At 42.4% G+C, this 23660-nt stretch overlaps 2 protein-coding genes across 2 annotated transcripts in view; both read left to right on the forward strand.

Annotated features, from left to right (window-relative positions):
* Window positions 1–5372, forward strand: part of clpb (caseinolytic mitochondrial matrix peptidase chaperone subunit B) — a 44505-nt gene extending 39133 nt beyond the window's left edge. Inside the window, exons 9-16 of the mRNA XM_049576448.1 lie at window positions 72–127; window positions 417–461; window positions 842–1003; window positions 1125–1281; window positions 1682–1755; window positions 1900–2019; window positions 3372–3476; window positions 5013–5372. Of these exons, the coding sequence (XP_049432405.1) occupies window positions 72–127; window positions 417–461; window positions 842–1003; window positions 1125–1281; window positions 1682–1755; window positions 1900–2019; window positions 3372–3476; window positions 5013–5210 (917 nt within the window). The 3' untranslated portion in view covers window positions 5211–5372. The remainder of the gene's footprint in view (window positions 1–71; window positions 128–416; window positions 462–841; window positions 1004–1124; window positions 1282–1681; window positions 1756–1899; window positions 2020–3371; window positions 3477–5012) is intronic.
* A 13788-nt stretch (window positions 5373–19160) lies between these two features.
* On the forward strand, window positions 19161–23427 carry phox2a (paired like homeobox 2A). Its single transcript, XM_049576522.1, has 3 exons — window positions 19161–19383; window positions 20887–21074; window positions 21191–23427. Exons 1-3 carry the CDS (start codon window positions 19161–19163, stop codon window positions 21683–21685), a joined length of 906 nt encoding a protein of 301 aa, XP_049432479.1. The 3' UTR covers window positions 21686–23427.
* Window positions 23428–23660: the final 233 nt, after the last annotated feature.

A 23660-nucleotide genomic window follows, 5' to 3' on the forward strand; every position in this document is an offset into this window, starting at 1 on the left:
GTTCCTGTTTTAAGCTGAATGATTAAATGATGTCTCTGTTTTGCCCGACCGGTTGATGGCGGGTCTCACAGGAAAGACCGAGTTGGCCAAACAGGTGGCTCGCTACATGCACAAGGACATCAAGAAGGTATGTTACGAGGCATCTCACACGCACACACACACACACACACACACACACACACACACACACACATTCACACCAGTGTTTCAACATCCAGTCAATAGGTGGAAAACAGGTCCTCTCATAGATATAAAACTGACATTTAATTTAGGGGCTCTTCCCGCCTCGGAAGAAATGACAGAGAATTCAATTTGTGTTGGTTTCCATGGTAACTATTAGTAGCACAAGTTCAACACGAAGACACACAGCAGCATGTTGTGCCTCTTGGGGAAGTTAACCAATCGTGTGATTGCAGGGTTTCATTCGTATGGACATGTCTGAGTTCCAGGAAAAACACGAGGTAAGACACTTTTTACCAGGAGGTAGCCAAAAAGTGTTTCTAATAACTATATTACACATACTGTGTCAAATGTGTTGCTCTAACGGATGTCCATTCATTTGCACGCCACTGACATGCTGGATTAATTCTGTTGATGTACTCACAATGGACACATAAACCAAAATTAATGTTTTTGCCCTTCTTTGTGAAACTTTGTTGATGAATATGTTTAATCAGTGAATCAGAGTTGCATTATTTTACAATGTTCAGAAACCATGTTAAGTATTTTTTATCCAGTGTTGACTTTTTTGTGGATTTCTACATAGTTTGCAGCAACAGATCCTTGCAAAAGACTTTTTATGTTATATTGTTAGAACTTATTTTTGTGCACCCTCTGTCAGGTGGCAAAGTTCATTGGCTCTCCGCCGGGATATGTGGGACATGAGGAAGGGGGTCAGCTGACCAAGCTGTTAAAGGCATGTCCCAACGCTGTCGTCCTGTTTGATGAAGTCGACAAGGCCCACCCTGATGTTCTGACTATCATGTTGCAGCTCTTTGATGAAGTGTGTATACAAACACACACAGATGAGCAGTATTATTACACCTTTGTGAAATTACATCCATGCCGTGTTGATAAAACATTTGCAAATGGAACATTAATGGGTGCTGCTGTTTCTGTCTCAGGGTCGCCTCACAGACGGCAAGGGGAAAACCATCGAATGTAAAGACGCCATCTTCATCATGACATCCAACGTTGCAAGTGACGAAATCGCCCAGCATGCACTCCAGCTTCGGCAGGAAGCTGAGGTGGTCAGCCGCAGAAAGCTGGCCGACAACCTCGGTGAGGGAAACACACTAACACGATGATGCACAGCAGACATCGCACTGACTTGTATTTGCTGCTGCTGCAAAATGAATTGGACATTGTGATTTTATTAGTTCCCACTTTGGGAACCCATTTAAACTCAGTCTGACATTATTTTCCATTTTCATCCATTACTGTAGTTTAAAATCAGCATGATAAAATGATGTCAAGCATGGTCAAATCTTTTTTTTTTTTTTTTTAATATCAGATCATCCAGATTTTTTGTCAGGTCTTATCAGTGTTTTGCTAAATAACTTAGATCAACATTTTAGATACTGGGAAGATATTTACATAAAGTGTAGTTATCTGGTGCTATACCGTAGAGCCAGGTGAATAGAATTAAAAGTGAAATCAATGTTGATGTGTTTTTCCTCAGAGGATGTACAGAAGAGTGATGACATCACAATCTCCCGACAGTTTAAAGAATCTGTGATTCGACCGATCCTGAAGGTAACCCACATTTTTTTGGTGTAATTACAGACAAACTACTTTGTCTGTAATTATTTAACTATTTGCTTCACTACAGCAGTTTAGTGTCGTAGTTAATGCTGAGATGCTTCAGTTGTCATTGCTAATTCTTTGGTTCCTCCGCAGGCTCATTTTCGGAGGGATGAGTTTCTGGGTCGTATCAATGAAATTGTGTACTTCCTGCCGTTCTGTCACTCAGAGCTGCTGCAGCTGGTCAGCAAAGAGCTCAACTTCTGGGCCAAGAAGGTGTGTAACAGTGCGCACAAGCAAAGCACATCACAGTGTTCACATTATATTTTCAGATAGGTCACACAGCTCCTAAGATCCTCTATATCCTTTTCATAAAAAATAAAATCAGCTGTCTGCAGTTTGTAAATATGAGACTATCGTGGGACTGTACAAACTACTAGTACTTTTCAAACTACTGGGAATGTTCAACAAATCCTCTCTAAGTGTATCTGAGAGCAGAGCTGCAACAACTGATTGATCGATAAGCTCTCAACTGTTAAATTAATCGTCAGCTATTTTGACAATGGGTAAATCGGTCTGAGTAATTCTTTTAAGAAAAAAAGATTCCAGCTTCTTACATGTGAATATTGTCTGATTTCTTTCCTTCCCTGTGACAGTAAACTGAATATCTTTGGGTTAAGGACAAAATAAGACATTTGAGGACATTATCTCAGGCTTTGGAAAACACTGACCAACATCTTTCACTATTTTCTGACATTTTATAGACCAAACAACTAATTAATTAATCAAGAAAATAAGCAGATTAATCAAAAATGAAAATAATCTTGGTTGCGGCCCAGACACATGGGTGTCCTCCAGTCGGGCTGGAAGGCCCTACCTTCTTCATCCTGCAGCCGCTGAGCTGTGCAGAAGCACACACAGATCAATATTATGTGCCACTACTACTCACTATAATGTGATTACAGTGTTTAACATGTGGAGCCTTCATCAATATTTAATTATTAATATTACAGCTGGTGTCCTGACAGCCAACATTGGCCCTGCAGGCAACTGATAGGAACCTGACTCACAACTCTCACTGTGCATTTGTCTTTTGAACGTTGCTGTGTGTGTTTTCTTGCGCATCTATTTTTCTTTAATGTTTTGAGTGCTCATGTCTTGTAATAACTCGTCTCTGTCTGTGTGTGGCAACGCTGCTCACAGCAGAAATCTCATTACTACAGAATCCTCATGAGCCATTTGTTTGTCACTCACTTATATTAAATAAATTAAATGTTTAGTGCTATCATTATTGGCTTTAATACTGCATTTGTAATGTTGTAATATTAGTGTTTATATCTCTGGAGTACAACATGGCATGGTAGTTATTGAATAGAGTGTTAACATCAGGAGCTAAATGAGCAGTTCTGATCGCTACTATTGACTGGTGTTTGATTAAAATGCATTAAGGGCCTGTTGATTAGCCCTGGCAGACATGCTGCTTGACAGTATCTCCTCTCTGCCCGAGCATTTGTCTCTGTCTCCACCATCCACCATGCTTTCTTTTTGATTTGACTGTTTATGATAATAACCTCTTATGATAATAACCTCTTCTTTCTCTCTTCCACCCCCTTTCTCCCTGTCATTAGGCTAAGCAGCGCCATGACATCACTCTTCAGTGGGAGCGCCCGGTTCTGGAGCTGTTAGCGGGCGGGTATAACATGCATTACGGAGCACGCTCCATCAAACATGAGGTACGCAGGGGCTGTAAAACACACTTAACATTTAACTCACTTGTTTCATGACTGAGATCTGGGGACACAGCAGCTCTGCTAGATGAGCTTTGCAGCAGACCAGTAGGGCAAGCAGAGAGGGACATTTACAGACATATAGTAGGGAAATTAATTTAACATGAATGTTCATTTTCACAATTAAGTGGTTAAGATAATATGCCTTAAGTGTGGTTTGGTGTAAAACCTGTCTGATCATGTGTGTGAAGACATGTAAAGATGTGTGTAGCAGAACATCTCAAGATCTCAGCAATGACTTTGTTGAGTAAAATGTTGTTTAACTGATAGGACTGTTGGCCAAAATTTGAACGGATAGTGTGGAGTTTTTGGAGTAGGGTATGAGGTATGTATGAGGTACTTAGGCCACTTAGGTGTCAGCTGGCCCACTCCCAGTTTGGAGAAATAAGCAGGAGTACCGACACAGAAGCAAAGCAATATACAGCTGTGGAGGGGTCAGCAGCAAACTTTACTTTAGCTGCCTAAAAAAAAAAAGCCCCATCTAAAAAAACTCAGTATCCGTTTAATTGTACGCGATATTTTGAATATTTTCACTGCTTTAACATGCCGTCACACAGCTCCCTTCAAAGCCACCAGACTCCTTTGACAACAAAGTAATTTTACCCTGCAGAACACAGGAGTTGCTGGTCTACCGCTGCCTCTAGTTTGTGTTATCATGTGACTTTGGTGTTTTAAAATGTTAGTTTGGATTCAACCAAATTCACACAATAACAGAAACACATTAACTGATCGAGGCAGCAGGAGACCAGCAGCCTCCATATTCCGCAAGATAAAATTTCTGTTTTTGTCTATCGTGATCTCATCTGTACTCGTCAGGTTTTGCCGCTTGGGCAGAAGCCTCGGGTGTTACTAAAATGACACAGGCCGGCATTCCTCTGCGTTGTACATTGACACAGAAGGGGTTGGCGGTTAGCTTTAGGCAACAAAACTACTCGGTTATGGTTAGGAAAAGACTGCGGATGTTGCTCTCAAGTTTTCTTCTAGGGAGTATTTAAAAGGCAAACCCCCTTCTCCACCCTTGTTCAGCCTGATTGCCCCTCACCATAAAAACACTCAGCTTTAAGTGACACAAACATGGCCAGAAAGGTAGCGGCATGTCACTAAAAAACACTGTAACAGGTATCACTCTTTGTTGGTCTCAAACACTGCTCTCCTAGGTCAGAGTGCAGTGTTTGTTTCACTCATCCATGAAAATAAGCAGATAAATCCATATAAAAGTCTGACATTGTTAACGTTCATGTGTCAGTTGCAAAATACTCTTTCAGTCAGTAGATATGAGATACAGATATATCTATCACACATATTTGATCAGGGAAGAGCCTCCTATCAGCAGAGAGCAGTGGCTGTTTTTCAGTAGTTAAAATATATCAGCATCATGTTGTTTTAGGGACTGATCAGCAAAGCTCAAGAACAGCACTATACTGCTTTAAATACAATATTCTAAACTCTGCCGCACCACTAACCTCGTCCCTGATCCCTCAGGTTGAGCGTCGGGTTGTCAACCAGTTAGCAGCAGCGTACGAGCAGGAGCTGCTGCCCAAAGGCTGCACCCTGCGTCTGTCTGTCCAGTCGGAGGACCGGGAGGAGCGGAGCACGCCCAGTCTGCGCCTTGAGGTGGTAGGAGAGGACAGCTCTTCAAGAACGCTGGACATCCGTCCACCGCTCAGCCCTGAACACTAACACAATGCAGAAACACAGAAGATATATACAGATAAATATATATGTATATATATATGCACACATGCACACTTTCCACACACACAATATCATCATCATCATAGTGTCAGGCAGATGGATGGTTCTTGATGGATTTAACTAATAAAAGTACCTCTGATAAACACATCACTGCCTCTCTGTTTCAGTACACATATGCAGTAATTACATGCCAACTTACATGACAGTGTATCAGCCAACAGTGTGTGCTGTAAAAAGTAAAGTCAGCCTACTTGAACGTTAAAGTTTATGTTACAACAGAATCTCATATCAGCAGGGACTGATATCAAGAGCTGTGCACACGGTCTCATTAGATATAAAATCTAAGCGCAGGGTGAGTGAATGTGTCGCAGGTTGTAAACGTAGCATAGAGGCTTCAGCGTGCAGCGTCATGAACATCAAACATCAGACATCTCATCAGTGGATTGAAACCACCGTATTAGCTGAAACAAAAGCTTAGCAGCTTTACGTCTGTAGTAGCCTACTGTTAATAAATGTAGCTGTGACGTAGTTAAAATTAATGTCTGCTTTATCGTGTGGAACACTGAAAACAGCCAAATTATTTAATATTTATTAAATGTGCTCTATACAACATAAGGGAACATGGGGTAATGGCATCCCAAGCAGAGAATGAAGTCACGCTCTCTTTGTGTGTTGTCTGTTTGCGAGTCCCTGTTTGTGTATCCCACAGGCTAGCTAATTACCGCTCTGCACTGTGCTCATATGACAGTTACCGCTGGTAACACTGTCCTGGCACGTGGTGGGACGGCGTTATCCTGGAAGTGTAGCACCCACCCCTATGTTAACATGTTAGCTCTGTCAGCACTGTGGCCATTGTTAGCATCGTTAGCTGCTAGGTGCTAGCTCAGCCACCTACATGTTGAGAACCAAGTGCAGACAATCCTGGCCCAGATTCTGAATCATAGATATGCTCTACAGCTTCCTTTAAGGATATATTTAAGCTAAGTTAATGGCAGTATATCTGGCAGTTTGGAGGCCGATGAAGCCGACATGATTTTGAAGAGACAAGATGTCAAATGGAAAACATTAACAAGGAGCAAAACTTAAATCTCTTAAAGACCAAGTAATTTGATTTAAGAATGACGGATGTTTTGCCAAAGTGAGATCAATAACAGGCACTTTAAGTTTGTCAGTTTGCCGTGAAGGAAAGGAAGGTATTAACAACCAAAGATAGTTTGACGTTGCCTCAGATCGTGTTCACTTTAATGCACATTTATGTAAAACTCCTCACCAGCAGAGCTCTACTGATAAATGTTAGTCAACACAACCTGCTTATTAATTTCATTTTAGTAAAGAATGTGTTAGTGGCGAAACACCAAGCAGAAATGTATAGCAGCCCATTTGAATGATGGGTAATATAACTGCCTTGTGAATTGTTTCTGTTGATGCATGTTGATGTAAAGACGTCTCGCCTGTCACGACAGAGGCTCTGGTACTGTACAGTGTGTGTCTAGCTTAAAAAATCTATCTGACATCAAGAGGAATTTAGAGTCGTGAAGAAATAATATTCAAAGTGTTGTTTCATAAATGTTTGAACAGCATGCTGACAAGGCACCAAATGTAAGCCAGCGACATTTTTCATTCTTGTATCCCAACCTCCACCGAGTAAATAAAGTCATCACAACAAAAAAGGAATTCCTCTGTTTTTTGTTCTGTTTGTGTCACACTGACACTCCTGATGGATGGATGGATGTGTGTGTGTGTGTGTGTGTGTGTGTGTGAGTGTGTGAGTGACCAGTGCCTGGGTGGGAATTCTGCAACAATAATACATGTCCACCTTGTGAAACAACGTGACAGGGGAATTTCCTTGGAATTCTGCTCTGTGTGGGGGTCTGTGTCGGACGCTGGGAGGGAATGCAGCGCGATAAATGCCACAGAAATGTAAAAGACATCACACACACCCTGCAGGAATGCCTTCTCTATAGGGAGGAATTAGCATGCAGGAAAAAGACACATTCACTCTGACTGTGCTCCGCCTGGACCCCCCAACACACACACACACACACACATCTACAGAGTCACGGCTGTCATTCCCTGTTGTTTTACAGTACAACAAAGCAATCATTTTCTGTAGGGCTGAAATGATTCGTCAGCCCATTAGTTGCCAGAATATGAATTGCCGAAAACTCTAATTATTGATTCATTTTTCTTTCTTTTTTTAACATATTTTCATTGTGTTTTCACAGATACATCAACAGTACAAACCAAATAAGTGTCTTCAAGTTAAGCATTTTTAGTTGGTGTCATGTCTCATATAAATGTTCCATTTTTTCCAGTTCTTTTTAAATGTAATTTTTTAAATTCTCAAAACACATGTCAGCTTTTCCATCACTAAAACTTCTTGGACATTTTCCAGCCAGAGTTTCTGTTTTGGGGGGGTTTACTTTGAGCCAGCTTTCTTACTTGCTGCAAGTAAAACTTGCTAATCACAACAGCTAACTAATGCTCCTGAGATACATCACAAGGCAGGTATTTGGGATTTTGTATCTCTAAATATTTTTAACAGCCACATTAATATTTTCCCATTATGATCTGATATTTGTACAGCTCCGAAAAATATGTGTGTGGTCGGCTTCCGTGCTCCCGCACAGCCTCCAACATCGTTGCTGTGTACCAAGCTGCCTGCTTTTTATTTTGGGTGTTGTGAAAAAGTAAATTCTAAGAGGAGAATTCCTTCCATACTGGTGAGTCTGTGGATGTACATTGTGTCTCACATATTTAATACAAATCTTCCTCTGTTACTTTAATCTTTACCTGCCATCGATTCATTTTTCAAGCGAACAAGCAAAACACTTTCTGGCTCCAGCTTCTTTACACTGTTTTCTATTATTGTAAATTCATTACCCAGGGTTCCCACAGTCATGAAAGTCCTGGAAAGTTATGGAGTTAACAAAAAATGTTTTCCAGGCCTGGAAATAGTTTGAATTTAATAGAATGTTTTGGAAACATTTGAATATATATTGTTTGGGCTATTTAAAATATGTCTAAGGTTATACAAATTACTGTATGTTCCCTATATTGCTGATGTAAAATCTAATGCTGCATTGCTGACTGTTGAGACATCACTAGTATCACGTGATACACGTTGGTGCATGAAGCTAGTTGATGGTGGGGACGTCAAACATGCAAGTAAAGTTAGAAAGTGCTAGCAGTTTACTTACTTACTTAGGCCTTACACCACTTTTGGGGTATAGGCCGTCGACAAGGGACCTCCAGAGTACCCGATCGCTGGCTTTCTTTTCTATCTGTGACCATGTGTATCCCATCTTCTTTTCAAGCAGCTTCCAAGCAGTTTGCTTATCTGCAAATGACCAAAAAGATCATGTTTAATACTGTATGGCTTTTGAATGACAAATACACGTGGCCAAAGAGAGGGGCAGATCCTCACTGCATGGGGTGTAGGCTCTGCACCAAAGCCTTTCACGTGGCAACATGGGGGGAACAGCTCTGGTCAGCCATGCTAAAGGGAAAAAGTATCTAGACAACCAAAAGGCTGCCAAACAGACTGCAAGTGTCTGCACATATTTTACGTCTGCCATAGCCCGGCCAGATAACATTACCGCTTCTACCAGCAAGGCAAGCACTGCTAGCTGTGGAACAACTTCAAGCGACATGCAACCAATCAGTTGCTGCATCCAATGATCTGCCTACCTGTTTTAAACTACCTAAATTAAGTCACAAAAATGGGGTAAAATATGATGGGAATATTATGGAAAAAGTTTTGAATATTAATTGGTAAAAATGTGTGAACTCTGATTTATCTTTGTGTTTTTGACTGTTGGTTGATCTGACAGAAAATGCTTTTTAAAGATGTTGTTTGAGCTTTGGGAACTTGCAGTGGGCACATTTCAATATTTTCTGACATTTTAGTATCCAAACGATTAATCAAAAAGATAACAGCTGAATCAATAATGAAAACAATAGTCAGTTGCAGCCCTGATTTTCTTCCAACTCCTATATGATTGGTGTAGTTTTAATAATGGAAATCAATAGAGGACGGTGACTTTTACCATGATCCACTTTATAAACATTCCTCTTAAGTGTGCATTATTATATTTTGTGCATTTCTGATGTCCACTGTTTAATTTGTTACAGCCTCAAAAAGTGGTCTGACCATTTTGTTGTTATTCCTTGGAACTGAAGAGAGGAAAGTATCCTTTTTATAATTTGTCTGCCAACTACTCATGAACCTAAGCTCACTCTGTGGTTGTATTAATTATAGTTTGCATTGTTAAATTGCCCTTTGCTTTAAAATGTTATCTACATGTTGTGAAGCTGATCGAAGGAGCAGCAGATGTTTTCAAACTTGGGACTCTTAAAGTGGCTGCATCTGGACAGTAGATCAGGTTTTGCTATGATACCTCAAGGCTTTTTTCCCAATCTCTTATAACCCTCAAACACATCTACACTTTATGGCTTTAGGAAGTCGAGCTAGTGTATATGTGAGTGTGTGTGTGTGTGTGTGTGTGTGTGTGTGTGTGTGTGTGTGTGTGTGTGTGCGTGCACGTGTGTGTATCCATTTACCCTCCCTGAGGAGGAAGACAAGAATAAGAGGAGGAGGGGAGAGAGAAGAGGCTCTTAGTCTGTCCGTCAGGCTATTTCTGACTGCTGCCATTTCTCTGATTAGATTATGGAGAAACAGAAACCTGGCCCTCCATCGTCCTAACCTCCCTCTCACTCTATCTCGCTGTATTTTGCTCACCCATCCTCCCTCTGTCTCATGCTCAGCTTCTCTCTCTCCTCCACCTTTTCCTCTCGGTCCTTCCCTTATGCTCTGCTGTCCATCTGTCTGTCTGTCTCTGTCCCTCTCTGCCCCGGTGGCTCTCCTCCACCTTCTATTGCTGATAGAAAAGGAGAGTTCAAGGTGCAGGAGAGGAGCAAAACAGAGAAGTGAGTGAGAGGGTAAAGGTAAAAGATGGGAGGAGGATGGAAATAGAGGAACAGAAAGATGGGAGAAATTAAAAACATTTCATTAGTACAATAATAAAACAAAAGACTTCAGTATTTGTTACCATGACTTCCTTAACTTGCAAAGACAAGGACCCAAGCAGTAGCAGTTGCCTCTGCAACACAGAGCCACAAAATGTGTCAGGGGGCCTTCTTGGTCTACACCTGCAAAATGGCACTCAAATTATCATGTGCTGACCAGGAAGAGACACAAAAAAAGCTAAAAAAAAAAAAAAATGAAACATAAGAACTGTGAAGAGACACAAATTGACCACAGAGACACAAAACCACACAAAGATGTATAATGACTACAAAGAGATGCAAAACAACAAAAAGAGGCAAAACCACCACAGTGTCTGTGTGTCTTGAGGCCGGTCTCACGGCAAAGTCGTCAAAATCTGGCGCTTGGGCAGTGACTTGCAGCGTCAGACACTGACCAAAAAACTGTCCTTTAACATCACATGGCTGGGCACCATTATATTTTAACGACACTCAGCGGTGAGGGGTGGTGGATGGGTCCAACGAACATCAACTTTCACATGGGACAGTGGTGTTCGCGTCCCTGCTCTTTTGTCCTAAACCTAACCAGGTGCGTTTGTTGCTGTAGAAAAACGTCAATTTGCGTTGTTGTACTGACGTAGCGCTTTTATTTTGAAAGAGACAGTGTGTAAATGGTGAAGTTCCTGTGAAAACAGAAGTGTATTTTGAAAGAAGACAATGCATGTAACAGGCAGAACTTGACATGGTGTCCCAGAACATCAACAACCAACACACCAAGGGTACCTTTCACATCGTATCTGGACGTGGAAAGTCCATGACCAAACATCAGTATGTGACGAGGTCGGAGTGAGAATGTGTTGCTTGTCCCTGCGCAGGAGAGGTGGTGGGGCCTTTTGCATATCTGTGCCCAGGGACCCTGTTGTCTCAGTCAGCCCATGAAGATTAAGTAATAATTCATGGTCTTAGCTGATACTGTCCTTTAGTGGTGCAGATTCTCTAAATAAACTATAATTAACCAAATTACTGAAAACATTTGGGGCATCCTCTGGGTTCAAGGTGCTTACCATGAACCGCAACGTCCCCAGTTCTTTGTCCAGACTGGATCCTCTGTTGTATGCAATTCCCTCATCTCTACACTGTAAGCTAGTAAATGCATATAGTTCCTAAAGTGAAATCTTTTAAGTATCAGAGGACTTTCATTTTGGTGAAAATAAAGAAATTTGCTTCATATATTGCTTCATATACTGCTCTTTGTACACACATTAAGATGGTACTGTGTCTAACTGTTGTGATAGGGTTCCCAGTTTGTGTATCTGAATGTGTTACATGCACAAATGGACAATGTTGAGAAATGTGAGAGATCTGGCTCATGTCCTCTGCTGCTCATAAATACTAATCTACAGTCTGTAAATAAAAAGATGGGTAAAGAAGTTTGGGTGTGTTTGATTTCAGTGCAGTTGCTGTGCAGCCCAGACAGCAGCAGCAGCTCAGAGAGGTGCAGCAGCCAGGTGGAGGTGGTGAATGATGAACGACTACTAGAGGCTCTCCCATTATCATATCTGTCCCTGCTCTTAACGGGGGATTTTCATCCGTGTCCCTCCGCACTCCTCTCATCCCTCCCTCCCTCCCTCCTTCCCGTTTCTCATTGTGCTCCCCCAGGAAAGCGATCGATTTCACCTCCATTACCTCAGTCCTCTAAGCTTTAGAGATGCTCCTCATTCATGCAGCTGTGGAGCAGCACAGTTATCACAGCCTGCACCAGGCTTTCATTTTGGTTTTATGCATTTGCTCAAATGAGACACTTGGCTCTGGTGTTAACGCCTGGAGTTATATGGAAGCTTTGTTGCGGTTCGGGAGATGGACCGGTTGACGGGGGTTGCACGCACCGGATGCCGTCCGGTTACCGCAAGGCAATCACGTGACAGTCCCCTGGGAGAATTAGCATAAAAGACAAATAAAGGACCCCACCAAAAACACACCAGTCTGCCCTCCTTTCTTTTAAAGAAAAGGAAAGAATCCATTCCGCCTAATTCGAACCTTGCTCAGGGACAGCTCGCGTGGCAGATTGCAGCCTAATTAGTTTAGAGGGAATTTAATTCAATTAACTTTCCACAGCTCCGCGCGCCCCGCCGCTGGGCTGCTTTCAGAGCGCGGGGCCAGAGCTCGAGATCTAATTAGCGTGTTTGGAGAAGCTCTCCTGCGCGCGGCCATCCCTCGCCGCTCCAGCTGTGGTGTGCGTGTGTGTGTGTACTGTGGTCTCCCGGGACCTGGTTTTTATCCTAAAAAGCTTCTTTTTTAAGTAACATGCCGTTATCCATTAGGATAATACAGGTCTGGTGCCGCAGTAGAGAGATGTACGCAGCATGTGAATAACCGCAGCTGCTCTGCGTCATATTCCGGCTGATGAATGCATGTTGAACTGATGTTAGAGCGGACTTAAATTAGCGCGAGGCTAATTTGATGGGTTAAAATTAATGGGCACGTTTTGTGGCAACTGACAGAACAACTGACGAGCCTTTGTGCTGCACATTTCACGTTTGCGAATTTGAAAATAGTTTGTGGATTTTTGACTGATCTTATGTTGAGCCAAACTCAGAGTGCGCAGCAGATTTACTGCTTTTCAGTGAGCGCAGTGGTTTCTTTAAAGGCGCTATTACAGGCTCCAAAGATGATATTCAGATCATGAAAAACTGGTGCAATATGACAAGATTTCACAAGAGAGCCATTTCATCCGAAGGTTTTCTTCTTTATGTTTGATTTTGGAGATGTTTTCCTGTGTGCAGCCTCACCAGGCTGCATTATTATGCAATACAAAGCCTTTAACAACTTCTCTGAGGTGATGCACTTTGGCCCAGATACAAGGCACAATATGGCCAAGATTGAAAAACAAATAAATGAAGGTATTAAAGAAAATATAAAACTATCTTTGCATCAGTGTTTTATTCCCCTCCTATGGAGCAGGCTACAGCCCCACGCTGATTTTGATCATGTGCATCAACACCACCTGAGTGAGGAGTTGAATGTAACTCTTACACTGGGTGCTGTTGCTTCTGTCTCTAACCCGGTTAAATGCGCGCCGTCGTCTCGAGCCGAAGCGTCACGGTACATTCCGGTAATTGGGGATTGAAATGCAGGGACAGGCGCACCGACGGGACCCCCCGGCCCCTGGCCCACACCACCCCTCCTCCCTCCTCCATCCACCCCCTCTCCCGCACCGGCTGTCATCCATCACCGGGCAAATCAAATGCGCCGCCAGCCTCTGCTGCTGTAAAGACGCAGGGCCGATGGATGTTAACGGCAGGATCTGTGATTTCTGATTTTATTTTATGCGCAATCAAATTCACCTCCGAGGGAAGAGGATCTTAAGAGGGGCGATGACACGACACATTTTAGTGACACTGCAGGTGGAGAGCCAGCTGCCCGGCTGTGTGGAGCGCACTGGCCCGGTGGAGGATGAAGTTGCAGCAAATGGAAAGAAAAAAACATGGGCCCTAATGATTAAATTTTAAGGATAATCAGTCTTTACAAATATCAATTCACTCTCAATGATATAAACTATTGACAGGAGATTAAAAATTACATATAAGGTAAATTATGGACACATGCTGAGAGCAAGCAAAGGAATTCAATCAGCCATTTTGTGTGTTTTGCGCACAAGCAAATTACGCACAGGTGGCAATTAAATCAGCTTTAAGGGATTTATTTATAACCTGATACAGTGCAACGAAAACAGACGTACTGTCCACATCCTATCATCGCGATTGGCTACGCGATGCACAACAGCAAATTCCAAAAAGGAGAAAATACATAGAGGTGCGCATGAAACAATAATTTTAATGTTCGATCAATTTCACCTTTTGATTTATAACTCACTTTTGATAATTAATATATGAAGTTAATATCATCAAAATAATGAATAGCATTATCTAAATTAAAAATGGATTTTAATTCATAAGTAAAATAAGATATTACAACCAATTAAAAGCATTTTAAAGCGCAGAGATGTGGGTGTTCCAATTGCTGCAGCTATTTTAACAGTTTATAAATAATTATCACATTAACTAAAATTTCATTTCAGAGGGAATCAAGCAGCCATGGAGGGTTAATCCGTAACAAAGGATACAGTCTCGCCAAAACACTACTCAACTTAGGCCTCTGTCTGTTTCTTTTTTCTCTCTTTTGGTCCCACCTGGTTGCATTTTATTGCAGCAGCTGCACAGCAACCATCAGCTGTATGCTCGCACCATGCAATGTGAAATTAGTATGATTAAACTTTGTTTGATTTTACAATATCAGTGGCACTGGCTTCAATTAACTCTTAATAAGATATAAGAATAATAGTAATATGTGGATTTAACGACACGTTTTGCAGAGCTCGACAAACAGGAGAGAGACTACCCGGACCTGAGGATCAATAGCTGCCTCATTCTGAAGCAGCAAAAAAAAGGCTTTCGACACACGGGACATGTTCTTCTTTGAGCTCTCATGATGGATGGAGCTGGCAGCCTCTCCCTTTGACTGACAGCTTCACTTGGTTTTCAGACCACCACCGCCTGTCACGGGACAGAAACCGGGCTGGGGCCTCCCGCGTGGCTTTTCTTTAAACCGGTGTCGCCGCTGTCCCATCTTTCACTCATCCCTTATCCCCTGTCTCTATCCATACACCGCTCCATCTCTCCATGAAGACCATCCAGGCATCCATCATAGGAACCAGTCTCTCTGCCCACACCACCACCACCATCACCACCCTGACGCACACAAGTTATTCCACTGCTCGCAAATCTGCATGCAGCCCCTCTGATCTCCAGTCGGTGGAAGACCATCACAAACAATTACAGTGGCAGGAAAGATGAGAGCAGAGAGGCAACAAATACTGGGAATTTAATTTCTCTACAGATCGTGAACCCTTTCGTGGCTGAAATAAGATAGGACAGACAGGACAATTAATGGGATGTGAATATAAAACCGAGTGCAGCCCTAGAATAATTAATTATGAGAACAAAACGCAGAAAAATCAGGTATTTCCTCAGAAAAAAAGATGTTAAGGTCAGGCTTTACACCCTGGTTAATAGGTATAGTTATTCATAATGCATCAGGATCATTCAGAGAACAGAGAGCCTAAATTTATTTCTAAAGACACGTATAACGACAAAACAAAGAGAAATCTGATTTTTATTATAATAACGCACTATTCTTAATTGTTTTTCAAAGTGTTGTGATATGCCTTTATGATGTCCTTCATGATTTCCGCATAAGAACTTGTGCTTAATTGTCTTAATCGCTAAATTAGTTACATTATTTCTGTCTCCTGTCATTACAACCTAATTTTTTAATATTGGCTAATTAACCTCAAAAATGAGGATTGATCCTTTAATGTTAACTCAATCATAACCCTGATTAGAAACAGCCTATGTTAAGTGCGTCCATAAAATTCCCCCCCTAGTCCTCCATAGGCCTATAATCCTATAGTCTCGGGGTTCCTCTCTCAGGGGCCCTCAGGAGCCTCTAGGGGACCATTGTGTCCCCCCTCTGTTGACTCAGACGTCATGAATGCCAAAGATCCCCGTTACTGTTTCCGTCAAATCGCCCCATGAATGTAAAAGTCCAAAGTTAAAGCCTCCGCGGAGGAGAAGTCTCCCCCTGCGCTGGAGCACTAAGGGCGGATTAGTGGCCTGGAAGAGACCGCTCCCCTCTTTGAAGGGATTAAAGTTTAAATGCTTAAAAGCGGGAGGGCTAGGGTCGCTCCTGGATGCTCTTTTTTTCTGGGGAGGAGGCAGAAACGGCCCTGGAGAGTTTAACTTTGAAACAGTTTAAGTTTCTCGGTAAACTCACCTCTGAACCCACCAGACGGGACGAGGACACACAACAGACGGTGTGGCCTATAGGAGCTGACTGAAAAAAATCACAGGGCTCATAAGATGTATTTTAAATGGCTTAAAGAGTAAGGATCACACTGAACTCACTAGTATTTTTGAGGATATATCAGTGTTGCAGTGTGTATTCTTATGAGTGCATGTGTTGGGGGAAGGGGAACTTTTTGCGTAGAGACAGGGCACTAATACATGACTCAATAAATAACACAACTAAGAGGGAGTTAAGTACCTATTTTATGCCATGTATCATATAAAGCATATTTTTCTTGACCTAAAACAGTAAGACTTTCATATGTAACACCCGCAGACATATAATTTCTAGACTTCATAATAATATCCCAGTAAAGGAAGCTGGTTGAGTGCTTATCTCAGGGAAGGCAGGTGCACAAAATCACATTTTTTGCAGATGAGGCGCATAAACGGAGCATAAAATCTGGGTAAATATTTTGCATAAATTATTTTTTATTATTGGAAACGCTGTGACTAAACACCAGACCAGAATATGCAGTTAAGAATAGGACATGTAACCTAAAGCTGGAGTCTAACTCAGACTGCAAATTGCCTTGAACCATTTGGAGAACATGTCATGTTGTGCGCAATTACGCACACATCTTACATGTTGCATTTACTTCTGTTCAGTGGGATATAGCTTTGCTTTCAGACTGAATTACCAGGAAAAATGAGACTGAGTATTCAGCTCTTGTGTCTGGCCTTACTGAGCCTCAGACTCGGACGCAGCCACAGACATGAGAGATGTTCCACCAGAACTGCGAGCCAACATCAGCGCAAGACGAACAACTGTATCAACAGGAGCACCGCGTGCCGCCCCGCCCCAAACATCCACCAGCTCTCACCAACCACACAATAAACGCTTTAAACAAATCTTATTATTTATACTTATTTGTAGTTTAAGTGAGTACAGCGCAGCAAATGGCACGCATGCGCGCGCCCGTGTTTGCCGGGTTAATGTCATTAAGGAGCATCATCATCATGCAGCCTCTGGTCAAGCCAGATAAGAGCGCGCACTTTGGGGCGCGCGCGCACGCAGGACAAACTTAATTAATTTCTCGCACGCACGTAAAATGTAATTTTGGTTTGTGGGTTATATTATTTGGTGACATTTATCCACTAATAAAAAGCCTGTTAATTTCGTGAACAGAGACTGAAATGCAGCCGTCGTGTTTCTAAATAGCACCAGATTTGGAAACAAGGATGGAGCGCGCGCCTTGCTGCCGGTTTCAAGCCCTCTGTGTGTGTGTGTGTGTGTGTGTGTGTGTGTGTGTGTGTGTGTGTGTGTGTGTGTGTGTGTGTGTGTGTGTGTGTGTGTGTGTGTGTGTGTGATGGGGGCCGTGTGGGATATGACTTATCACATTGTATGACACCGAACAATAAACTTAAACCAATTTATGAAGCGTCAATGCGTTTATGGTTAGCCTGTCGTGGTTGCTCAGTTGTCTCCGCAGCCAATTCCCTCTCTAGTCCTATACATCAAAGTGACGCTCACTCTGGTGACATCTCCGTAAAAGTGATCGGAATCAAATCAAAGCTTTTAATCTCACCAATCACCGTCACATCTGGACGTTTTCCCCCACATAAAGACTTCTGTGGCTGAGCTGCACTTGTTTCCACGAGCCGTTTGAGGGGCAGTGAAACAATATTGACCGGCTGCGAGGCAACATTATGGTTTATGAGCAGCTTCAGCTGCTCATAAACTGTATTTCAGTCACATGTTTATATATTTATTATTACCAAGTGTTTTGGCATTAAGTAATCGTATAGGCTGTAATATCCCAAAAATAATCAGACATTAGACTCTCTCAGAGCAGAAAGGATTTCTGTATGTGTGTGTGTTTTTTTAGGTGCGTCCATCATCGGACAATTTTCAAATTTCAGTTGCAACCCGGGCGATTGCTCATTTATATTATTATTATTATTATTATTATTTTTCTTCATCTCTTCAGGCCTATAGACACTGCATTCATAGTCTGGCGTTCAAACCCTCAAATTCTTAATCACTCTCAATCTTCCGTCTGAATGCAAATATAGGATAAAAGGAATAAAATACCACAAATGAATATACTTTGCAAACCAGACGTGGTTTAAGGGCACTTTTAGAGGCTGATAGGCCGGGCTACTTTCTTGTTTTGAATTATAGCACACGCATTTCTTCACTATAGTGGAAAAAGAGGGGAAATATGATCATTTCAGAGGGACAATAAGCATAGACGTGCCTGTCTTGGTTGAAAGGATTTTATTTCTACCTGGAGAGTTTAAGAGCTAATTAAAGTCACAAAAGACGCAGTTTATATATTTATCTAAAGGGAATATGTTAGCTTAAAGAAACTAACACTTTATTTTGGTCATATTTGGGCCAAGAAAAGACTAGACTCACCAGAATTAGCACCGTCCGATAAAGGAAACACCGACTTTATAAGTGTTTTAAATGAAGAAGCCGTTGGTTTTTTAGACTGACTGTTTAACTCTGCTGACACCTGCGAGCTCGCGGTGCTGTGGAGCGCGTGGGCGGTGCAGTGAGCGGTGGGAGGGAGGGAGAGGGAGGGGGGCGTCAGTGTCCACGCTCACTCACTGGTGGCATTGTCATGGAAACTAGACCACCGCCTCGCTATTGTCTTGCGCTCTGCCAAGTTTATTATAAACACAGCGCGAGCCGCAGCGCGCTGTCAAACGGAGCGCGAGAGCAGAGCGAAGTGCAGAGCGAAGTGCAGTCCAGGGAGGAAAACTGAAGGGAGGAGAAACCAGGGAGCAGGAGTAAGTCAAGAAGAAGGAGAATAAAGAGCTGTGAGAGAAAAACATCTGGATTATTTACCAAGAAACGTGAAAAACAGCCGCATGACAGCGAGTTTACCACAAAGCTGACAGGAAGTTTTTGGAGAGACGAACCAACAGTCCGTGGAGATACTGGAGAGACACACCAACTGTGACTAGTCTGAACAGTATTCACTCCATCTCCTGAAATAAAAGGCGGCTGCAGACCCACCCGAGCTCCTCTGCTCTGATATCACTTCGTCGTTTTTTTTTTTGGTTCGCAGCCCGGTGTTTGCACCGGCTGATCTCCATGTATAAGATGGATTACTCCTACCTGAACTCCTATGACTCCTGCATGGCGGCCATGGAAGCGTCGGCCTACGCGGACTTCAGCTCGTGCAGCCAGGCCAGCTCCTTCCAGTACAACCCGATCCGGAGCGGACCCTTCTCCAACCCGGGCTGCACCCCGCTCAGCACGGCCAGCTGCACCCTGGGAGCCCTGCGGGAGCACCAGCCCACACCTTACTCCTCAGGTACAGGAGCCTCTCATTTATTCCTCTGACGCTCTGCAGGGATGTAAAGAAAAGTTATGGGATGCTGTTCATTATGATAATAATTCCATTTAAAAAGCGAGGAAAGAAAATGTTATAAAGTCATGCATTTTTGTCTCCATGTGGCTCAAACTGCGACACAGTTTCCATCGACATTACATAAAAAAGAAAAAAGGCAATATCTAATAGTCAATTCTAGTTTTCGTTATTGATGACCTAACCATCCACAGCTTAAATCCCAAATGGGTTTACATGGATTTAATCGTATTAGACTTCATTTCTGATTTAAAATGAAATAACTGATAAAAAGAAGAGATATATTTGCATGCTATATTAGTGTAATAATTTACATTTTGATGTTATTATTTAATTTTTTGACATTGTATTTCCTTACTCACTTGGACAACAGCCTTTCTATATACGTGTCAATATATGTACACACACACAATATGATAATAAAAAATAAAATAAAATAAAATAAAATAATAATAATAATAATAATAATAAATTTTCTAAAAAAATCGAAATCAGTCTTGAAGGATCACACACCCACCCACACACACACACACACACACACACACACACACACACACACACGTGTTGGCCATAGGCCCACCTGACAGACAAACTGGGCGTATAATTTATTCATATGCAGATATAATTCTGGCCAATTCTTAATTTTAAATTTTTTACATTTATAATTTTAAACTCACTATTCATTTTGTTTTTCTTTTATTTAAAGCAGTGACATTTTTGTATTTTTTATTTCTTTATTTTAATTTTTTCTTTTTTTGTGTGTGTATTGTGAAATTTCTATATTAGCCGTGACCTAATAACCAAAATAACCAAAATCCATTTTTAGTTGCAAACTAACATTGTGGTTATACTGATTAAAGTGTACTTCCTGCATTAAAATGTAGGCTATAATTGTAAAACATTTTCTAAATTGAATAAACAGCCTAATTAGTTTTAAGCCTGTAATTAATTTGAGGCTTGATCATATTTTAACAAAAACTGTGAGCCAATATTATAAAACAAAAACATAACGGACTAAATAGAATAAAACATGTAAAAAGAATGAATAAACCAGCCTTATAAAGGCGATATTGCCTTTTCAGCATTTGTTATAAATCGGCCTGTTATGGGCCTCCAGCATATTATATGATCTTATTGGCACTGAGCGCGATGCAATCAGTTTATCAATACATAAATCCGCTTTTCGCAAAACAACAACCAGCCTATTGTGTTAATATAGTCGGTTAGTGATCGATCAAAAACATCTGTTTATGAAATATTTCCTAATACCGCCTTTTAACAGTTCTATTGTTAAAAAAAATCCTTAGAGTTCAGACGCGTCTGTGTCATTTACGCACAGCCTCTCCATGTTTTCAGCGGTAATCAATGGCCTGTTGTTTTAAAGCGCCAATCAGACCATTTTAAATGCTGCTTCCCGACCACTAAAAGGACATCATTTTTCCCTTTCAGTCCCTTACAAGTTTTTCTCGGACCCCTCCGGCCTGAACGAGAAGAGAAAGCAGCGGCGCATCAGGACCACCTTCACCAGCTCCCAGCTGAAGGAGCTGGAGCGGGTCTTCGCCGAGACGCACTACCCGGACATCTACACCCGAGAGGAGCTGGCGCTGAAGATAGACCTGACCGAGGCGCGGGTACAGGTGAGAGGAACAGGCTTTTCTTCTTTTACCTGAAGCAAGAGTTATCTATCTATCTATCTATCTATCTATCTATCTATCTAAAATATTAATTTTACCTTTGTGTGTGTGTTTACCAGGTTTGGTTTCAGAACAGGCGTGCCAAGTTTCGTAAGCAGGAGCGTGCAGCCAACGCCAAAGCCAACAGCTCTGGTGGCACCACAGGCAGCAGCTCCAGCAGCAGCTCTGGAGGGAAGAAGGGCGGGGAGCTGAGATCTTCATCCGATGATGACGAGTCCAAAGAATCCACCTGCAGCCCCACACCTGACAGCACGGCCTCCCTGCCCGGCTCTGCCAATGGAAACCTGGGCAGCCCTGCCAGCCTGAGCCCCAGCCCGGCTCCTGCCAACAACGGCTATGTTAACACCTCCAGCTCTCCGGTCCTCCAAGGGCTGAAGCCGCCCAGCTGGTCCAGCCTGGGGCCGTCCAACCCGGCCGTGGCCCAGCCCGCTGCCCAGACTCAGGAGATTCTGAAGGCCTGGCAGCCGGCGGACAGTATGACCGGGCCCTTTGCCGGAGTCCTGTCCTCCTTCCACAGAAAACCCAACCCCGCCATCAAGACGAATCTGTTCTGAAGCACAGAGGAAGAGGAAATGAGAAACAAACTGTCGACTGGAGCAGCGAGGACTTTCTAGCTTTTGTTGAGAGTCAGGACTTACCCATTATAACAGTGAATTCACCGGTGCAGTCAGAGGCCCTCTGTTACTCTCCAAAAAACTATCCTCTCAACCTGATTCAAAGCTCAGATAGTAAAGTCAAAGGTCTGATCACCATGTCTCACCCCAAATTATTATGCAACTGCACCTGCAAAACTCTGGACATGGTCAGTTTTCTTCCAGCGATGAATCACTTTCACCCCAAAATCACTCTCCCTCAGACAAAACTCAATTTCATGATGCAACACTCTGCATGTACAGACCCTTAAACGTCACTGTCAAAAGGATTTTAACCAAATCAGATCTGCTTGGACTGATAAACATATCAGACACACATTCATACCCAGCCTTTGTCTTTTCTTGCTAACTTAAACTCACATTCCCACACTCGCTGCATTGCATCAGAGCCACAGCACTCTGATGAGCATGGCAGTCAGGTACGAGTTTAAAGCAGAAATCTAAACATCACGCTCCAGTCTCTGCTGGGGAAACAAAACAAACTTTTACCCTCAAGCACAACTTCCTCTAAGCTCCCCTGACACACAGAACAGGGTCCCCCCCCTAAGTCTCTTTGCCGAGCAGAGCAGGGCACCCCAAAATCCAATTAGAGCCTCCGGGTCCAGACCAGACACCTCCCCAAGTTCATCCCTTCTTCCTCCTTCTTTACTGTATCCAGTCCTGACTCCCCTGCTCTCATCCTCAATGTGAGCCCTCGCCTCAACTCCCCCCCCAGCCTTCACTCTCTCTGCCCCATCATGCCTTTCTCTACCAAACAGTGGGCACTTTGTTAAAAGTCAGCAAGGAAACACAGATGGAGAACTTCCCTGCCCTGGTCTTTGGGTGGAGGGAGGTGAGAAGATATACGCAGAGCAGAGAGTAACCCACAAATATGTCAATCTAAGTATAACTGACTTATACTGTTGGTACCACAACTGGTTTCTCACTTTTTGGTGATTCTTCTGCTGGACTGATGGGAGCCAAATGAGTTTGTGTGCTTCAGTCTGATGGTACGAACTCTATCGGACTTACAACTCATCCTCCACTCTGACTCTTTCATCAGTTTCTTCATAAACTCTCACACAGCTGACAAATATGGGACGATCTTTCTCAGAAATGCAACGCAAGCTGGCAATATAGAGAGAGATGCAGGCTGTTACTGGAGTTTTCAACTGTATGTCCATCAATACTCTGATTTTGTTCCTGTTGACCTCCATCTTTTTTTTTTTCAAAAAAGGCAAAAGAAGCAGCCGTTTGTACTTTCTCTGACCTTGCAAAGTTGCTTGTGTATCACCTCTGTTTCATTTTGTAGCAAAAACACTGAAACAAGACTGATTTCAGAGCTGACTTTTTGAAGAGGGTTTACTCTGGAAATCTACTCGAAAAGGGATGAAAAAAAAAACATGTATTTATTAATATTCTTTATTATGTCGGTGAGGAAACCCACACATTTATTTGAACTGCTCCATGAGATTTTGTGACTGTAAATTCCGTAATTAGTAATATAAATATTAGGTAGCCCTTTGTTTCTTTTCTCTCACATTGCTTTACAGATTTATTTCATTGCGGAGCATCTGTCTCACAGACCAACACGTCCATGAAAACTATGAAAAGACAGAAGCTCTAGTGAATGAGAAGTTATAGCACTACTCTGAATATTCTAATAAATCTACATTATGGAAGCACTACATGACGCCTTCAGTGATCTGGTTTCTTGTGTGACGAGTGTTGTGTGTAATGTGCAGACCTCAGAAACTAAAGCTGTTTTCATGAACACTAAAAGTTACGAGCTCCTGAAATCATGCTCTAATAAAAACTTCTTTTCATTTTACCGTACACTCTCCCTTTCTCGGCTACAGCTCATGGACCATAACTGCCTCATCCTCTCAGCTGTCCC

The sequence above is a fragment of the Epinephelus fuscoguttatus genome, linkage group LG5 (assembly GCF_011397635.1).
Source record: "Epinephelus fuscoguttatus linkage group LG5, E.fuscoguttatus.final_Chr_v1".
Taxonomy (NCBI): Eukaryota; Metazoa; Chordata; class Actinopteri; order Perciformes; family Serranidae; genus Epinephelus; species Epinephelus fuscoguttatus.